This window comes from Elephantulus edwardii, unplaced genomic scaffold (assembly GCF_000299155.1).
Source record: "Elephantulus edwardii isolate Elephantulus edwardi_28Jun2011 unplaced genomic scaffold, EleEdw1.0 scaffold00151, whole genome shotgun sequence".
In the NCBI taxonomy this organism is placed as follows: domain Eukaryota; kingdom Metazoa; phylum Chordata; class Mammalia; order Macroscelidea; family Macroscelididae; genus Elephantulus; species Elephantulus edwardii.
In genome coordinates, this window is record NW_006399901.1 from 2,330,031 (window position 1) to 2,348,862 (window position 18,832).

Here is an 18,832-nt window from a genome sequence, read left to right on the forward strand (position 1 = left end):
AGGAAGTTCTGTTGAAGCATGTCCACCTGGGGTGACCCTGCTGGTATTTAAAGTACCAGGGACACAGCTTCCAGCATCACGCAAACCAGTGTGACAGAGACGCAGGTGGTAGGGCTCCTTTCTCACGGGTGAGATGAATGCAGGTCACCCCCCCACCTCTTGTGCTTTCTTACACACTCAGTCTCCTACCCACTAGTCCACTAGTCTACGAACTCCTTTCTTCCCACCCCCACCCCCCCGACCTGGGGGATGTTGTGGAGAGGTTAGCCTTGACCAGGCAAAGCTAGCTGGTTATGGAGTGTGGAACAATACACTCAAATGATTTCCCCAAGCACGCCCAAGACGAGTCTGTCAGGAGAACCGGTACCTAGGGTGCCTCTTGCAGAGTGACGTGGCAGCTTTCCACTGCAACCCTCCCCAAGCACACCCATCTCTCCTCTAAGGCTATAGAACCACTACCTGCTTCCCTGACTCCAGCCCCACAGGGCTGCCCAGGCTCTGGTTTTCACCAGCTCAGGAAAGACGATAGAGCAGGAAGTGGCTGCTCCATTGGGCTGTCTGCACATTGTCCTCCCAGCAGCTTCACCCAAAGGGACCCCTGGTGAGGACACCAGCAGCCCAAAGAGGCCAAACCATTCACCCGCTTCTGCCTCTGGCTTCCGGATCCAGGCCCAGGGGCAGGAGAGCAGGCCTGAGCCCACCGCACACAGGTCCCAACAAGGTGGCCCACAGCTCAACAAGCATCACCAAGATCTGGCAATATGCCATCCTTTTTTTAATGTAGAGAAGTCAAATGCAGAGCAGTTTCCTGTACTTTATACACAGGTGTCAGAATGAGGTATATAAAACGTAGACAGAGAAATGCATTTTTAGAAAAGTAGAAACCAGTAAGTAATGTCTTCTCTGGCATCAAACCACCAAGGGACCACCCAAAGCCTGGGTCCCTCAGCAAACAGCTCCAAGGAAGGAGGGAGCCATGCTCCCCCACCCCACCCAACCGGAAATGGAAGGACTCTGGGGAGGAAGCACTGGGTGGGGCACACTGCCAAGGCCTCCAAGTGGGACAGTGGGGCACTGAGCCCAAACACAGTGCAGTGAGGAGATGCTGGGGCCCCCCTCCAGGCCGTGCCAGAGACTTGCTCTATCCCTGCTCCCATCATGGTCCCTTCTCGGTTCTGTGTCCAGAAGACTTGGAGAACCCTTCGGTTCCTTCCAATGGCTCTGTGATTGTTTTGCAAAGTTAAAGGTTGTGACCCAACCCCACTGGAAGGCACTGGCCTGGGGAGCACAGGGTCACCTGCAAAGCCAGGCTCCCACGGGGGGATCCCTAACACACTTGATCACCTGGCCGCCTTGGTTTAGCTTCCAGGTCAACCTTTCAGAAGCAGCGCTCAGCGGGCCTCTTACCCTGTGAAATGCAGCGAGGTCGCCGTCCCCAGCCTGAGGAGACGCAGTGTGGGGCTCTCTGTGCCCCTGCAGTCTAAGGCAAGGGGTGGCCCTTCTCTCCCCTCATCCTTCGTGTGGTCCTGCCTGTCCTTTCTAAACAGGAAGAGGCCCTGTGCTCAGGCCCAGCCCGCGGCCCAGGCGGCACCACACTGCCAGCAGGCGGGGTCCCGCACTGGACCCAGAGTTCTGGCTTCTGTACAAACTCATTTCCGGTTCTCAGAGGTCAGGAGGGAGTTCCTATCCCAACGGGTGAGTTTGTTTTTTTAAAAAAACAAAACCAAAACCAAACCCCTGCATTTTTAAAATACCCCCTTCCCTCAACCTGCATGACCTGAACTATGTATAACAGCGTGTGCCACACCAGCCCGTGGGGAAGAAATGAGAAGGCAGAGACCAAGGCCATCTTGGAAAATAAAGCAGAGGAGCCCGGAGCTCCTGGTCCATCACTGGCCTGGAAGCCCCTGGAGGCAGCACTAGCCACAGGCAAACTCTCACTCCACAGGGTGGAGGAGGGGTATGGGCAGTCCCTCCACAGCCTGGCCCTCAGCTCACAGCCATCACTCCTGTCTGCTCTTGGGACTCAACAGAAGAAAGTGGAGGGAGGGTTGGAACCACAACAAAAAGGAGTAGATGCTCCCAGGCGTGGGAGGGTGTTGTCTCGCACCCATTGTCTCACGGGTTCCTGCTCGCAGGATGAGGGGGCTCAGGCCCCTGGCGTGCCAGCTTGGTCCATGAGGGGGGCACTGCCCTCCTGAAGGTCGACGGGGGTCTGGCTAGCATGGACCACCACGGTCTTCTCGTCCACAATCTCACAGGTGGGGTTGGTGAAGGCAGACAGGGGCAAGGTGATTCGCTGCATCTCCCTCTCACAGGCCTTCTGTTCATGCTTCTCTTTCAAGTCCTTCCCCCTGTGGAAAGAGGGCATGGGTCAGGCTGGGCACAGGGCTGGCCATGGTCCTGGCAGGCTGGGACTCCAACCCCACTTCAGGGGCTACATCCTGCCAGGCAGCCTCGAACTCAAGGCGCTCCTGCACCGCGGGCTCTGCTTCCTCACACAGAACGAGATGAGGCAGCGTGGCCCTGCTCACACCCGGGGAGGCTCAGGCAAGCCGTTTTTGAATCAAGCGTTTTAGTCCTTTATCCCAAGGTTGCAAGCAAAAGGCACAGAGGACTATCGTCATGTCAGCCCTTACCCATAAAGGTGCCCAGAAAAACATCTGTTCTCAAGGTGTGGGCCCAGCCTGGAGGCAGGGAAGGTCCCCAACCCCTTCCGTCAATGGGAAAGGATGGCCATCCTGTAAAACCTGAATTTTCACTTGTCTGTGGATCTGCCTGTTGTTCAGTGTGACCTCGTCGTCGTCTTATGTGGAGTCCTCACTCCATGCTGTCGCCCTGTCACTTCCTCTCCTGTCTCGCCCTCGTTTCCCTCAAGTCAGAGCCGACTCCCCGCTGACCCTCCAGGTTCTCAGGAGGCAGCAGAAATGGGGAGGAGACTCCCCATTTTCCGCTCACCACTCAAAAGTCAAACTCACTGCCTTTGAATTGGAGCTGACTCGGAGCAGGTTTTGAGAGGCTGTAAATCACATGGGAGGAGACGGCCTGTCTTTCTCTCTCCTATTTTGTGTGCACATGTGTATCGAGCCGATTACAACTCCTTGCAACCCTGTGAACGTCTCTAAACCTTGCCCCATCCTGCTCCATCCTCACAAGTACCACCGTGCAGTCACTGTGTCAGTCCATCCCCTGGAAGGTCTTCCCCTCTAAGAAGGACCCTCTCCCTCCGCCAGCATGCGGCTTTTCCCCAAGGACTGGCACCCCCTGACAACATGCCCCATGTATGTGACACAAGGTTTCACTTCCTCCAAGACCGATCTGTTTGCTCTTTTGACAGTTCGCTCCGCACAGGGCGGGAGGCCCAGCCCAGCTGGCGTGTAGGGTGATCTGATCCTCTGCAGATCGGACGCACCCTGCACAGCCAGACCTGGACGCAGGTCAGCATTCTCCAAGAACAGCACCAGCAAGCCAGCCCTGCCCACGTGGACTCGGCCTCAGAGATGGTCCCTAACAGGTGGCTGGGGGCTGAGAAACAGCCAGGGCTGCAAGCTCTCCTCAGGGAAGCTGAGCTGGAGCAATGACGACGCATCCATCATGATGCAAAAGGCAGTGACAAAGGCAGACGACTTTGAGGGGCGACTAGAGGGCTGGAGGCAGGGAGGGCTTACGTGGAGACCTCAGAACTAACTTTAAATCATCCGGTTTCCTTTACGTATGTACCAGAACCTGCTCAGCAGCTATTTATCTGTGTGACCCTTGAAGCGAAACAGCCCCTTTGCAGCTTTGTTTTCTCATCTGTAAAACGAGGGTACGAGCTGCCTTACAATTAAGATAATGCATGTGAACGAGCCTGGAAAGCAGCAACACCGCCTGAAACACCCTAATAGGTGCTTATTAATGATACGCCCCGAACACATCTTGACTCATCTAACAATGTTATCGTCATCTGGTCGTCCAAGGAAACAGTTCTACTGACCGGCCCCGGCAGGAATTATTTATGTGACCTCAGCTCCCTTCTTCTCTTCATCTGTGAACCATAAAGATGAGTGCTCTTGTCTCCAGAGCCCCTGACGGATCCCACGCACAGAAGTGTGCCGGTCCCCCGGCTCTCAAGGTGAGCTCACAGCAGCCAAATTTGTGAACTCATCCCCGAGCTACGCTGGGACTCCCATCATTCTTCATGCCATTAGCGTCTGTACCGAACGCCGTCAGCTCCCAGAGCAGGAGACCTCCACCCCCTCCCTGTGTCCACAGAGAGGAAGTGGAGGGGCCTGTCCATGTGGAGGGGGCTGTCCGTGTGGAGGGGACTGGCCAGACACACAGCAGCCCCTGGGGACTCTACAGGCATAGCTGCCTCCATGATAAAAATGCCAGCATCTACAATGTTGCCTGTGAAGGGAGACGCTCAAGAGGGTCCTGCTTTCCTTTTATTTAGAGTTCCCCAAGCCAAAAGTCTGTTTACAAAGGAAATGGTGTATGTGACCATCTTTTGCCAAGCTCCTTGACAATTCTAAGAAGCTAGAGGGAGAAGAGAAGGCGGGAAACGTCTGGAATACCTACTAACATGCTGAGACAATGGCTTTGCCATTACCCAGGGGTTGAAGAGATACCTACACGTCTAGCTGAAGGCCATGTGCTTTATCTCTTTTCAATATCACGCTTACTTTGCAAGATAGCATCCCCATTTGATAGAGGAGTAGACAGGGTTTGGAGTCCAACTACAGAGCTACAGCTTTTCTCAGCTCCCTCCCCCATCAAGCTGTGCATGCCCAAGGCTTTAGGGGGGAAGACCCCCATTTGTATGAGGGGAACATACTAAGGCTTAGAAACAGCAGAGAGAGAGGAAGCAGGTGTGGGCCAGCCTGGATTACAGCCTCATCCATGGAGAGACCTCCAAGTACTGCTGGCTCTGGTTCCCCCTCCAGCCCCCGTTGATGGTGCCTGGGAAGCCTGGAGACACAGCAGTCACCCCAGCTCTTAAACACAGGAGAGGGGCCAGGGGGCACCAGGCCTGTGCTGACCATTGGGCTACTCAGCTCCCACTCACCGCCTGTGGGAGCAGCCAGGCTCTCTCATCTGGCAGCCAAGAACGAACAAAAGGCTTATTCACTGACTCAGCTCCTCTCCTAAGTGGGTGGAGTGGTGTTGACTTACAGCTTTCCCCTTGCCTTTTTATCAGAAAATAAGAGGTCCCTTAGGAGCTACGGGCAGAGCCGCTGCCCAGTCGCAGACTGGCTGGCTGAACCTGTGACCCAGACAAGGAGGACCAAGCTCTCGCGGGGCTCAGCCTCTCCGTCGTCCCCCACCTGCCCCCAGAGGAAGCCTGGAGCCTGCCTGTCCTTCCCAGCCAGGGGGAAGTTCCATCCGTTCGCCACAACTTCACTGCGAGCTGGAGGTTTGGGGTAATTCTATCTCTGACTGCTCCCAGGCCAGGACGTGGAGCCAAGCTGGCCACAGAGACTGGGCACAGATGACCCCGCAGCCTGCCCCTGCTTCCTCCTTCTAGGGTGGTGAGACACCTCTTTCAGGCAGCTTTCCTCACTTTAGTCCTGACCCCTGAGCCACTGTTATCTCGTAGGGTGGTGCCTCACTGTGAGGCAGGGAGAACCCCGCCCCCCAGAGCTGTTCTAGGCTGTGAAACCATCCTGAGGTCCTAACCACACCCTCATTTCATCCTCCCAACAAACCTACGTGCTCTCTCTCATGATACCTGCTTAGAGACGAGAAGGCAAGAGCAGAGATTAAATCATCTGTTCAAGTGAACAGCATCGCTGGGGTCCGAACCAAAGAACTGCTCGCCTACCACCAGGCAGTATGTCATTTTAGGACATATTCTGACTGTGAGCATCATCCTGTGTAACTCCCCGTCCCTAACCTATTTTACAGATAGGAAAACTGAGGCCCAGAGAAGAGAAATGACTGGTCAGTGTCACCTAGAATTTAAGCCAGTTCAGGGCCTGGATCCTGGTTCTTTTGGATTTCCTTCCCCCTTCCAAGTTTCTGCATTTTTCCTACTTTGCCATCCAAAGCCAATTTACATGTTCACGCAATGCCACTGGACCTCAGAGGGAGCTCTGCTGGCTTAAGTGGTAAGAAACTGTGCTGCCAACACAAAGGTAAGTGGTTCGAATCCACCAGCTGCTATGGGAGAAAGATGGGCAATCTCCTCCAGTGCAATTTACAGCCTCCAAAAACCCATTGGAGGGTCAGTACTGGATTGGTTCCAACTCGATGGCACACAACAGCTCACTTTAATAGTGGACTTTTTGAAGATACTTTTTAAAGACTTTTAAATCCTTAAGCACCACATCCAAGATGTGTGACTGGGACGGAGTATTTAACTCCCCTAAGGTCTCAGCCTGAAGCACCTGCTGCGGAGGGTCAAGGACTGCAGCTTCCAATATGGACTGAGGCTCAATGTCAAGAAGACAAAGATTCTCACCACTGGGCCAATTGGCAGCATCAGGATGGATGGTGAAGAGATTGAGATTGTTCACAGCTTTAGTTTGCTTGGCTCCACAGTCAACACTCTTGGCACCAGTAGCCAGGAAATTAAAAGGCACATTGTCAAGGGAAAGTCTGCGGTTAGGGACCTCTCCAAAGTACTGAAGAGCAATGGTGTCTCTCTGAAGACTAAGGTGCATCTGATACAGGCCATGGTCTTCGCAGTCACTTGTTATGCATCAGAGTTGGACAATGACCAAGGAGGATAGAAGAAGAATTGATGCCTTTGAGCTGTGGTGCTGGAGAAGAGTATTGAGAGTACCATGGACTGCTACGAAAACAAACAGAGTCATCCTGGAAAGGGTTAAACCAGGTGGCTCCTTGGAGGCAAGGATTCTGAGGCTCCCTCTAACATACTTTGGACATGTTGTGAGGAGAGACTGGTGCTTGGGAGGGTGGAGGGACAGCGCAGGAGGGGAAGGTCCTCTATGAGGTTGATTGATTCAGTGACTGGGATAATCAGGATGGGAGTGTCAGGGACAATGTGATTAGCATAGGACAGAGCAGAGTTTAGGGCTGTTGTACACAGGGTCGCTATGAGTCGCACTCAACGGCACATAACAACAACAACAACAAGGTCTCAGCTACTCCCTGTAAAATGGGGTGACAGCGCTTCTCACACACAAGTGGTCACAAGGCTGAGGTGAGATCTGGGGAGAACTCACAGGACCTGACTTGGTAAGAAAGCAGGTGATAAACACTACCTGCTGTTGTGCCAGTTCTCTGATCCGAGTCCTACTGCTCGGATTTAATCCTGACAATGACCTTGGTCAGGCGAGTTAGGGAGGAGTCTATCCCCATCTAACAGATGAGAAACCGAGGCTCATCAGAAGATGATGCAATCTGTACTCAGCTGACAGCTCTTCCCAAGACACCGTTTTCTGATCTGGGGGCAGGGAGGGAGTTAGAGAGCCTGCACGTGAGAGAGCCCAGAGCTGAGAGCTTGCTGCCAGCCCACAGCAGCTTCCTGTTGTTAATGACATCGTGTTCTCAGATCATGTTGTTGAAGAAAGGGGTGGTCTAGCGGTTAGTGACTGGGGAGTCGGGTGACTGGCTCCTGGCTTTACAGGAAGTGCCGGAGGGCACTCGGTGAATGCCCAGAAAACCAAATCGAGAAGCGAAAAGGCCTGGCTTCCTCCCTGAGCACCAGAGCAGAGCCTGGAATTAACAACAGGCAGTCGTTCCAAGCACCTGGGTGCCTGGAAACTGTCACGATTAGAGAGCAGAGGCCAGTGCGGTCCAGCAGCCCAGGAAGGAAGAAGCCTTTAAAGGGCTCAGCCACATGGTTTGGGCCTGCCTATGGATTATAAATTCCGGTGGTTTCGTGGAAAGGACTGTAACCCTAATCCAAAGGCACATGGCTCGAATCTACCTGCTGCTCTGTCTCCTGCCATGCAATTCACTGCCCCTGAGAATCCACTGGAAGGTCAGCTATGAGTTGGATCCAACGTGACTGTACATAAGAACGAATTCTATTGTTTCCGCAGTCTCTTGTATTGTTGTTGTTGTGTACTGTAGAGGCAAAACTGACCCACAGCTGACCCTCCGGCAGGTTTTTAAAGACAGTTAACCACAGGAGGTGATTACCCATCCTTCTCCCACGGAGCAGCTGGTGGATTTGAATTACATGCCTTTGGGATTGCAGCACAGCTTCTTCTTGCCACTAGGCTGCCAGAGCTCCCTAGTCTCTCATACAAAGAAATTAAACAAGCAGGTATGTCTGGACTCATCACCTCTGCCATCCCAGTGGTGCCAACTGCCATGGACTGAGGGTTCAGGGGACTCTCTCAGGCCAATCGCTTCGCTTCCCTGGAATTACTGAAAATCACAGAACTGGGCTAAGAGAGCACTTGTCTAGCACTCATTTTAACACACTATGCAAAGTGAACCACAGGACTTTACCCCAGGGGAGTCCTCTAGAATAGGAAATAGAAGTAACCTGAGCAACATCACACAGTGACAGGGCTAAGACATCAGCTCCATCAAAGGCGAGCTGTGTGACCTGGAGCAAGATACATGGCCCCTCACCTCAGTTTCCACACCTGCAAACTGGGAATAAGAACACCTTTGATCTCACCTTAAAGTGTGACTTTTCAGTGAGTTAAAGCAGGTGAAGTGCTTGAAGAAAAGTCCAATGAGGAGAATGATTATTACTCTTAAGAATGATGATGATATCTACACTGCCCTGCTCCGTGGGTGAAATGGAGAGGCTGAGTGCATCAACTTTAAGGACCTTACATATACACGCTGCTCCAGGGTCAGGCATAGTCAACACTGAAAAATGCAATCCACATGTCTCTTCCCCTACGGAAAGCCTTCTCAGACCATATGGGAGGAAATATCACAGACATACAAGGCTGGACGACAGACCTCCTGATTGCACCCAGGAATGGCCAATGGTTTCTCTGGAGTCAGCCAGTGCTGGACAAATGACTGCCACCAAGGTCTGTCTACATGCATTGTCACTCTGAGACTCTTGGACCCTTCTCTCCACAGTGTCTCAGGGATCTCTCTAAATACCTCTCCTCCTCTCACTGTCCCAGTCACAAGCCCGGTCCCTGAGTTTCCCAGGTAGCCTCTGTGGCTTTCTTAAACATGACGAGGGCTGGAAAAATCACTCATGGTCTGTGTTCTCCATCATTTCCTCCTCCTTCCAAGAGGAGATCTTGTTGTTGTTATCACCTCCGACTCATAGCAACCTTATGCACAGCAGCTCTGAAGTCGGCCCTGTCCTGAGCCAGTCTCACTGACTCTGACACACCTACTCCCACTGCCACAGTTACTGTGTCAATCCGTTTCATCCAGGGTCTTCCTCTCCAGCACTGTCCCTCTACCTTTCTGAGCATGATGTCCTTCTCCAAGGGCTGGTCCCTCCTGGCCATGTGCCTGAAGTATGTGAGACGGAGTTTCAAAATCCAAGGAGAAACTTGGTTTCACCCTTATTGTGTCTAATTCTAGGTTCCATGCGGCTTGAAGCTGCACCCTTTCACTCCTGCACAAAGGCTGGCTGGGGACCTTTTCAAGCAGCAAGTTCCTACCTCACAGGATGCACTTCTGGTCACCACAATGAATGGCCCGCCTGATTTCTGCAGCACGCCACCCACTTCCATGCCAGGCACCCTGGATTAGTCAGGAAGCCTGGAATCAAAAGAGCTGGACTTGAACCAGTTTCTGTGACTCCTAGGCACCATGACCTTGGGTAGGACACTTCACCTCACTGACAACAGCTTCCTCATCCATAAGGCTGAAAACTTGATCAACTACTTCATAAAGCTCTGGGGGAGGAGTAAAGGCATCAAAGAAAAGTGAAGCCTCCAGACTGTGACACTCATTTTAACTCAATTCCTCACCTGGCTTCCTCTGGGGTAGGAGAATGCCCCAGAAAAATCTTATTTGACTGGAAGAGATGGATTGATACAGTTGGGAGTCAGTGAGACTGGCTCAGGACAGGACAGGCTTCAGAGCTGTTGTACAAAGGGTGGCTACAGGTCGCCGGCAACTTGACAGCACATAACAATATCAACAACCTTTCCCCTCAGCAGCTCTGGTGACTTAGTGGTAAGGAACTGCACTGGCAACTCACAGGTATGCAGTTCGAATCCACCAGCAATCTCTTTCCTTATGATGCACTGCTTCTGAAAGCCCCTCGGGGGGTCACCACCTTTCCCCCTTCAACTCAAGAGAACCCACAAGGCAAAGCTACTGACCTCTTATACGTGTAGCCCAAGATGATGCCAACTCCAATGGCGATGATGACCACCATCATGGTGATGCCCAGCACATAACCTGCCAAGAAGACCCAAGTCCCATCAGCCACATTTTGGATGATGAGTAAATGAGATCCACAAGGCGAAAGGAGTGGGATGGTCCTACCGAGGGTCCCCAAGTCCTTCTTCTCCTTGGAGTTCATCCGCACGCGCTGGCTGATGCCGATCACAGGTTGTACAGCCGCCGCCTCACTGCCCGCTGGTAGGGCCTTCGCAGGAGGGAACGCCTGAGCTTCCTCCTCCACTGGCTCTTCAGAGGCCTTCTCCGTTTCTGTTAGGAGGGCTGGCGGCGCCTGGGATGGGGTCTCTGGAAGGGAGGTGGGTAACAGCTCTCATGAAAGACAGTTCTCTGAGAATTCCATAGCAGAAGTAGGCACGCGTGTTAGGGGGATAGTAAGGGGTTCACCTTAGCGTGCCCTCCAGAAAGACAATGAAATCAAACCCTACGTTGGAAGCAAGACCAGGAAAGGCCGGGGCTGGAAAGGATGCAGCGTCACTGAGCCAAAATTATTCGGGGAAGCTTTAGACAAGGGCCCTTCTCCTGCCTCCCATGCACGCCTATATTCAAATCCTAGCTCCAAGCTGAGTCCACCTTCCTCAAGAGATCCCCAAGAAGCGCCCCAGGAGGCTCTGGGAGATCACATTAATTGAACCCACAGTGTGCCAACCCGTGCGTGTTCCATTTAATCTTAAGAAAACGGTGTTGCTGCCTCGAGAGGAACACGTCTGCACTGTAGACACTTAAGAAACTTGGATTCATATGTGTAGCGGTGACTTCTGGGTGCCCAAACCCATGAGCTGCGACTTGCATTCAGGAAACTACTGGGCCTCAGAAGCCTTTTTGTCCCAGAGGTGCATTTGGAGAACACAGTGTCCATAAATAGCTCATAAAAGCCAAGCCTGGGCGCGGCCCGGGTGTTGCCCGGAGGCTGCGCGCGGACGCGGGAGCGGTGCGCGCGGCCGGGGTGGGCCCCGCCCCTCCGGTTGTTTACAAGGCGCTCGCCCAGAATGAGCTCACTCCGGGCGGCGGCCGCGGCCAATGGGCTTTCGGCCCTGCGGCCTGGAGACAAACCTGGCCAATCAGAAGGTGCGGGGGCGGGGCGGGAGCAGCACGCATCCCACGGCCACACGTGCGCGGCGGGTGAAGGGGGCTACACCCGTCCCAGCCTGGCGGAAGGGTCCACGGCCCGGGTACCTGGGCAGCGCAGGTCCTGGCACAGCCGCTTCTCGGGGACGCCGGCGTCGCCACTGACGTAGCACCAGGGCCCGCGCGGGTCCTGGTCCGGATTCCTGCAGTAGCTGTGGTTGCCCGCGCCTAGGAGCGGAGAGATCGCGGTGGTCCGGGGATTCCGGCCGCGACGCTGCCCACCCGCCGCCCGGGGCCATCACTCACCCGCCGTGGGGGCCGACGCCAGGCCGCTCTGCGCGTCCAGCCAGTTGAGGCATTGGAAGCCTGGCGCAGGCGAGGGCTGGTCCGCCCGGTACCGGTGGCCGCGGTCCCAGAAGCAGCCTGTGAAGAAGAGGAGCCGCGCGCGCGGGCACTGAGTCCGGGCGGGTCCCCTCTCCTCGCGGAGAGACCTGGCGGCCTCTGGGCGCGATCGGGAGACTCGTAACAAGCAAACGCGTGCAGAGCCCCGCCCGCAGTCGGTGCTATTATTTTTGCAGTTTTTAGCAGCCGGAAAAGCGCTGCAGAAACGCCAAGGGCTTGTTGCACGGAACTTGTGCCCACTTTGGGGAGTAGGGAAGCTGACTGAGGTCCGGTTTGGGTGGGAACCCTTGGTGGGGACGGACGGTGATTGGACCCGAAATCCCTTCCCCGTGCAGTAATGTCCAGGTTACATAAACTCTGCTGTGCCCTCCCCGGCGCGTCCGGCCATCGATGCCAGGCGCCGGCCGTGCTCCCTCCCCGGAGAATTCGCCCGAAGCCTCGGTTCACACGGTTCCAGAACCAGCGGGGATCTGCCTCGCCGCTGCCTGGACGTGACTCCGAACCCCGCTTACTCCTCTGGGGGCGCCCTGGGAGGAGGCCGGGCTGGGTCACTCCGTGCAAAAGACCCCGGAGAGAACCGGGCGCTGGTGGTAGGGGCGATGAACCCTCCCCAAACTTGCATCAACTTAAGAACCCCAGGCCAGGAAAGGGAAAAAGAAAGTGGCTCCTTGCCTTTGTTCTTAATTGCAAAGATGGAGCTGCCAGCTCCTGCAAGGGGAGGGAAAGGAATAAACACTTTCCTGGGGCGACAGAAAGCAGCTGAGCTTCCATTTCTGCCATCTTCCTGTCTAGCCCGGGTCGGGGGAGCAGGGGGTTGCTTTCCCCTCCAAGATCCTGTAAGTTGCTGCAGAAAGGAACGCTGGTGGTCTTACCTCCGGCTGCAGCCACTTCTGCCAGGAGCATGTTGCTGACAAGCACAGTGGGCACCCAGGCCAGCAGCATCCTTGCTTTGGGCGCCCTGCAGGTGGACGAACAACCACTGGCCAAAGTGCGGGCGCTCGGGGTCCCCTCGGCGGCGGCGCTGCCCCGCGTCCCAGCCTTGCAGGCCGACCTGCCCTTGTTCTGCGCTTCTGGTAAACAGCCTCTCTTTAGAGCTGGGAGCTTCCCAAGCTCGTTGGCTGCAGCGGCGCGAGGTGCTGTCGGAGAAAAGGCGCCCCCTGGGTCCTAAGCTCCTGTTCCTGCAAGGTCGCTGACCTGGTGCCCAGAGAGGAAGCTTGGCAAACCCCGAGAAGAGACGAGAGGGGGCCACCCCCAGGCTATGCCGATAAGATAGAGACCTGCACGGCTGCCTTTGCCCCGGGGACTGTGGTCCCTTGGGTTCCATCTGCGTGAGTATAGAGAGAATAAGTCAGTCAAGGGTCATCGTGGAAGCAAAGCAGTTTAGCAAAGTCAGTCAGCTGTACAACCCGGCCAAGTTCTCTGTACTTAGGGTACAAGAAACACTTTTTATTAATAGTTTTTTTTTGGGGGGGGGGGGAAGGAGACCTTTGTGGTTTTATAAGGGAGCTCTGGTGGCTTAGTAAACCAATCCAAAGGAACGTGGTTCGAATCCACCAGCTGCCTCTTGGTAGAAAGATGAGCAATTTCCTCCCGTGCTTTGTTGTTGCTGTTTGTCCTTGAGTCAGAACAGACCCATAGCTGAGCCTCCAGCTGGTTTTCAGAGGCAGTTAATCTCACTGGAGGAGACTACACATCCTTCTCTGAGAAGCAGTTAGTGGATTAGAACTGCGGGCCTTCGAGATTGGAACACAGCCACTAGGCCACCAGAGATCTCTCCTTTATGATTTACTGCTGCTGAAAACCAGCTGGAAGGTCAGCTATTAGTTGGTTCCAACTCAGTGGTAGAAAACAACAACAACAACAACAACAACATGGTTAATTAGGAACCCAGGTGGTGTAATATGGAAGGATGGGCAATCTCCTCCCTGCAATTACTGCCTCTCAGAACCTGCTGAGGATTCAGCTATGGGTCCTTTCGACTCTATGGTACACAGCTATGGGTCCTTTTGACTCTATGGTACACAACGACAACAGTGGTGTAATGTATAACCCATAGGTCATTGACAAGAATCCGCCAGCTACTGGGAGAAAGATAGACAGTGTCGCTAAAGATTTACAGCCTCAAGGGCCCTTTGGTGGCCTAGTGGCAAGAAGATGTGCTGCAATCCAGAAGGCACAGGGTTCAAATTCACCAAATGCTCTGCTGGAGAAGGAGGGGCACTCTCCTCCTGTGCCTGTGGAATCCCATTCTATGGTACAGGATGTTTACAGCCTCAGAAAACCTGGTAGAGGGTCACCATGAATTGGACTCAGTTAAAGGACAGTCGAGTGTCTGGTTATGGTTTATAGACGTTTGCCTTCTTTTAAATTTTTTAAGCAGTGTAACAATGCCAGGGTCAGGCATGTCCTTTTCATTTGGAGGTTGGGATTGGGAATGTCAGAGACAGTTGTTGTTATTGTTGTTGTTAAGTGCCATCTAGTTGACTTTGACCCACAGCAATCCCATGTGTAAGAAGTCTGACCCTTGCCCTAATGAGTGATATGGAAGGAATACTGAAATAAATCTCTCTAGTTAAAAACATGGGTCATGCAAGCGGTTGAGAAACTTGTTCAGCTCCAGAGCAATAATCGGTTGTTTCAACCAGCCCTGAACTCATACAGAGGAAATGAAGTAAAATGTCTGCCCCTCCACACCCTCTGAATACATTTGCAGGGATTTCTATCAATCCTTAAACCTGCAGCCGCTGTGTTAGTCCATCGCGTTGAGGGTCTTCCTCTCTTCACTGACCCTCTTTTCCCAGCGTGATGTCTTTTCCCAAGGACTGACCGCTCCTTACAACATGCCCAAAGTGTACGTCTTCTAACAGTGATTTGTCCTCTCTTTTGGCCGACCCCGGTATATTCAATACTCTATTAGCAATATTCTGTTGTTAGTGTGTGCTGTTGAGTTGGAACCAACTCGAAGCTGACCCTCCAGCAGGGTTTTCAGAGGCAATAAATCGCTGAAGAGGAGATTGCCCATTGGAGCAGCTGGTGGATTTGAACCCCATGCCTTTGGGACTGCAGCACAGATTCTTACCACCAGGCCACCAGAGCCCTCACAGTACTCTATTGTTGTTGTGTACCGTCAAGTCAAAACTGACCCATACCTGACTCTCCAGCAGGGTTTTCAGAGGCAGTAATTACTTGGGAGGAAATTACCCATCATCCCATGGAGCAGCTGGTGGATTTGAACCCTGTTACTTTGGAATTGCAGCACAGTTTCTTACCACTAGACCATCAGAGCTCCCACAATACAGCAAATAAGAATTTACTAACATTACTAACTCATTACTAATCCTAATTCAGAGACACCATTACATAGCTTCCACATCGTATCATTGCTGTTCACCAAGTCAAAACTGACCCGTAGCTGACCCTTGGATTTTCAGAGGTAGTTAACTGCTCAGGGACAAGACTGCCTCTTGAGAAGCACCCAGTGGACTTGAACCATATTCCTTCAGGATTGCAGTGCAGCTTCTTGCCACTAAGCCATCATTTTAGGGAGGTCAAACTCAATCCATAACTGATCCTCACGCTGTGTGGTGACTGTTCTGTTTCCCAGGCAGTATCGGTAAACCAAGAAAGAGTGACTCCCAGAATAGAAATGAGTGGACACCTTGTTTCAATCTGTGGATTTGATGTTTTGCAGAATGTAACTGAAGGAAGAAAGAAAACAATCTGGACTCAATAAACTTCAAAAGTTTTATCAAGGCAGAAGGCTAATGGCCTCCCCAATAACCTGAAGTGACTTTGAACTTGCTACTGGCAGATTTCAGATGTGAAAGCGAATGGAGAGATAAATTTAGTTCATCTTTAAAAGTGTTTGCTGACCATGTTTTGACTCTGTCAATCCATTTAGTAAGATGCGTTGCTATGATTTTGCAAGCATTCTCATGTTTCACCACAGAAACTTCTGATCTGCTGACTTGCTGGCTGCCTGATATAGGGAATGAACTATGAAATCTGTACATTTACTGGCACACACATTGCTATGCCTAAACTACCTTGAAAGATTCTCACACTTTAATGATACAAATCAATTGGCGAACCTGCTACATGCCAGATACAGCCCTGGCTACTGTAGCTACAACTGTGATTCCAAATACTGAAATACCTTGGAAAGCTTGTATTCTAATGGAGAGAGTGATAAATATATATAAAATGACAAGTGGTCTTTAATTTTATGGGGAAAGGTGAAACAGGATAAAGGAAGGAGAGGAACCAGATGGTGTTTGACTTGCTAAAGACAGCTTCCATTATTTTGCAGGAGACAGAAGGAGATTTGGGGAGCAAAGTGCACAGAAGGGCTCTTCACACGATTTTTCTGGATGGTCCCGTTTATTTATTACACTACTGTAATATATATTATATGTTTTTATTTGTTGATTGCCTTAGGGTTGAGCACAACTTATAGTGATCCTATGAACAAAAGGCCTTGAAGCCCCTCTACAACTATAAACATTTATAAAAAAATAGATATTATACATATTATATATTGTTATGTGCTGTCAAGTCTCTTGTGACTCATAGCGACCCTATGTACAACAGCTCTGAGCCCTGCTCTATACTGTGCCAATGTTACTGTCGTTTCCCCAGTCACTGTATCAATCCATCTCATCGATGGTCTCCCTCTTTTTCTCCCTCCCTCCACCCTTCGAAGCATGATGTTGTTGCTCCTGGCAACATGCCCAAAGTATGTCAGACTAAGCCTCAGGATCCTTGTCTCCAAGGAGCAGCCTGGTCTCACCCTCTTCAGGACAAACCTGTTTGTTCTCCTGGCTGTCCATGGTATATTCACTCTTCTCCAGCACCACAGCTCAAAAGCATCAATTCTCTATTACACAGTTGTTATATGTATATGTGTGTATATATATATATACACACACACACACACACACATATATATACACATGTGTGTGTATATATCTATGTTTATATATGTGTGTGTATGTATATATATGTATGTATGTATGTATGTGCATCCATTTCCTAAACAACATGTCTCCAGAAACTCTATGAACTTGGATAAATATCGATAATTGTAGAAGGGCTTTAGGCCTTTTGTTCATAGGGTAGCTATGAGTCATGCTCAACTCGAAGGCAATCAACAACAACAACAAATATATCTGTATCTACTCTACTCCACTCTCTCTCTTTCTCTCTCTCTCTCTCTCTCTCTCGTCATTAAGTGCCATCAAGTTGTAGACGACTCATAGCAACCCTATGAATGAAAGGCCTGAACACTTGTATAACTTTCAGCATTTTTCCATGTTCATAGAGTTTCCAGAGGTAAGCTATTTTGAAAGTGGATGCCACTCCTGCTTTTATATATATATGTATGTATATGGTGTGTGTGTATATATATATGGTGTGTATATATATGATGTATATATACAAGATATATATATGAGATATATATGAGCTCTATATAGAAAGAGATAGAGATATAGAGAGATAGAGATAGGTATATAGTGGCATAATGGCAAGAAATTGCACTGCAATCCCAATGACTCGCAGTTCGAATCCACCAGCTTCTCCATGGGAGAAAGATGGGCACAGTCTCCTCCTGTGTGATTAACTGCCTCTGAAAACCCACCAGAGGGTCAGCTAAGGGTTGGATCTGACTCTACGATACAAAACAACAAAGATATATTGAACAGGAGGAGCCTGCTTCTGTCTCCCTCAGAGCAGCTGGTGGATTTGAACAATGTGCCTTAGCGTTGGCATGCTTCATGCTGGCTGTTTAGGGGAACATCCTTCTGTGAGACTCTAATGGGCTACTTCTGGTTAATAATGCTTCCCCTCAGACTACAATAGAGACAAACTCTACGCAGCCTAGAGGGTTGTGGGTGTTGCACTGCTCATTGAAAAGCTGCTGGTTCAAATTCACCAGTGGCTCCTTGGGAGAAAGAGAGACAATCCTTGTAAATATTTATCATCTCAGAAATCTGATAGTATGAATCAGAATCAATAGGGCAGTAGTGGATTTGTTTTATTTTTTTTATACACCAGTCGGCACTAATTTGTACTATTTTCTGATTCTCTGTCCACAGATGGGTGCCAGATATTTCTTTCTGAGGAAACCAAGACATGTTTACCTGTTGCTCTTCTCCTGTGACTCTTCTATAAGACGTCTATGATTTTCCTGCCCTTTTTAACTATGCATTTGGATCCATACAACAAAGCACATTTTAGGCCATGTGTCTCATCAGCAATAGCACTATCTAAAAAAAGAAATAAAATCAGGGGATTTTTCCCCCAAGTTAGTCATCTCTGCTTTTTCTTCCTCCCTAACGCAGGCATTTGTCAGCATGATTTGATTGTTTCCTTCAAAGGCGGATTCTATTATAACAGACTCAGTGCCTTCCTTCTTCAAGGAAATCATATTTACTTTAGTTCAGAGGCATGCCAGTCATCGTCAGTGAGTGTCATTGTCTCATCATCCACTTTTGAACTTTCTTTATCTATTGACTCAAAAGGACTACATTTTCTGGCCTGTATTAACACTCAACTTCAAACCTCTTCTGGAAAAATATGATACGCCATCACCACACCCACCCCCGTCAAGTTCAGTTAAAACTTAGCAACCCAAATAACTATGAGATATCCTCTCACCCCAATAACAATAGCAAAATTTAACAGAGTAGCAAACAACAAATGCTGGCAAGGTTGTGGAGAAACTGGAACCCTTATACTCTGTTGGTGGGAGTGTAAAATGGTGCAACCACTGTGGAAGGCGGTATGACACTTCCTCAAAAACTTGGAAGTAGAAATACCATTTGACCCAGCAATTCCACGACTAAGAATATAACCTAAGAAATCAGAACTGTCACTCAAACAGATTTATGCACACCCATGTTTATTGTGGCTTTGTTCACAATAGCAAAGAGTTGGGAACAACTTAAAGTGCCCATTAATAAATGAATGGATAAAGAAGCTGTAGTATATTCACACTAAGGAATATTATGCAGCACTGAAAAACGAAGAACTCATAATATTATACAAATATTATACAAAATGAGTGACCCTG

The 18,832-nt window shown here is 50.8% G+C and overlaps 1 protein-coding gene across 1 annotated transcript; it reads right to left on the reverse strand.

The window, feature by feature from the left end:
- Positions 1-2,149: 2,149 nt before the first annotated feature.
- Positions 2,150-12,702, reverse strand: PIK3IP1 (phosphoinositide-3-kinase interacting protein 1). The gene is made up of 6 exons (XM_006894803.1): positions 12,633-12,702; positions 11,665-11,781; positions 11,467-11,586; positions 10,378-10,578; positions 10,212-10,290; positions 2,150-2,354 (listed from the first exon to the last, which is right to left on the reverse strand). The coding sequence occupies exons 1-6, from the start codon at positions 12,700-12,702 to the stop codon at positions 2,150-2,152; spliced, it is 792 nt and encodes a 263-aa protein (XP_006894865.1).
- Positions 12,703-18,832: the final 6,130 nt, after the last annotated feature.

What these genes read in the sequence shown, in the direction of transcription:
- PIK3IP1 (XM_006894803.1), bottom strand. Translation starts at nt 12,702, where the DNA reads ATGCTGCTGGCCTGGGTGCCCACTGTGCTTGTCAGCAACATGCTCCTG. An exon ending in AGAAGTGGCTGCAGCCGGAG is followed by an intron (nt 11,782 to 12,632) that starts GTAAGACCACCA and finishes TCTTCTTCACAG; the next exon opens with GCTGCTTCTGGGACCGCGGC. An exon ending in GAAGGACTTGGGGACCCTCG is followed by an intron (nt 10,291 to 10,377) that starts GTAGGACCATCC and finishes TCTTCTTGGCAG; the next exon opens with GTTATGTGCTGGGCATCACC.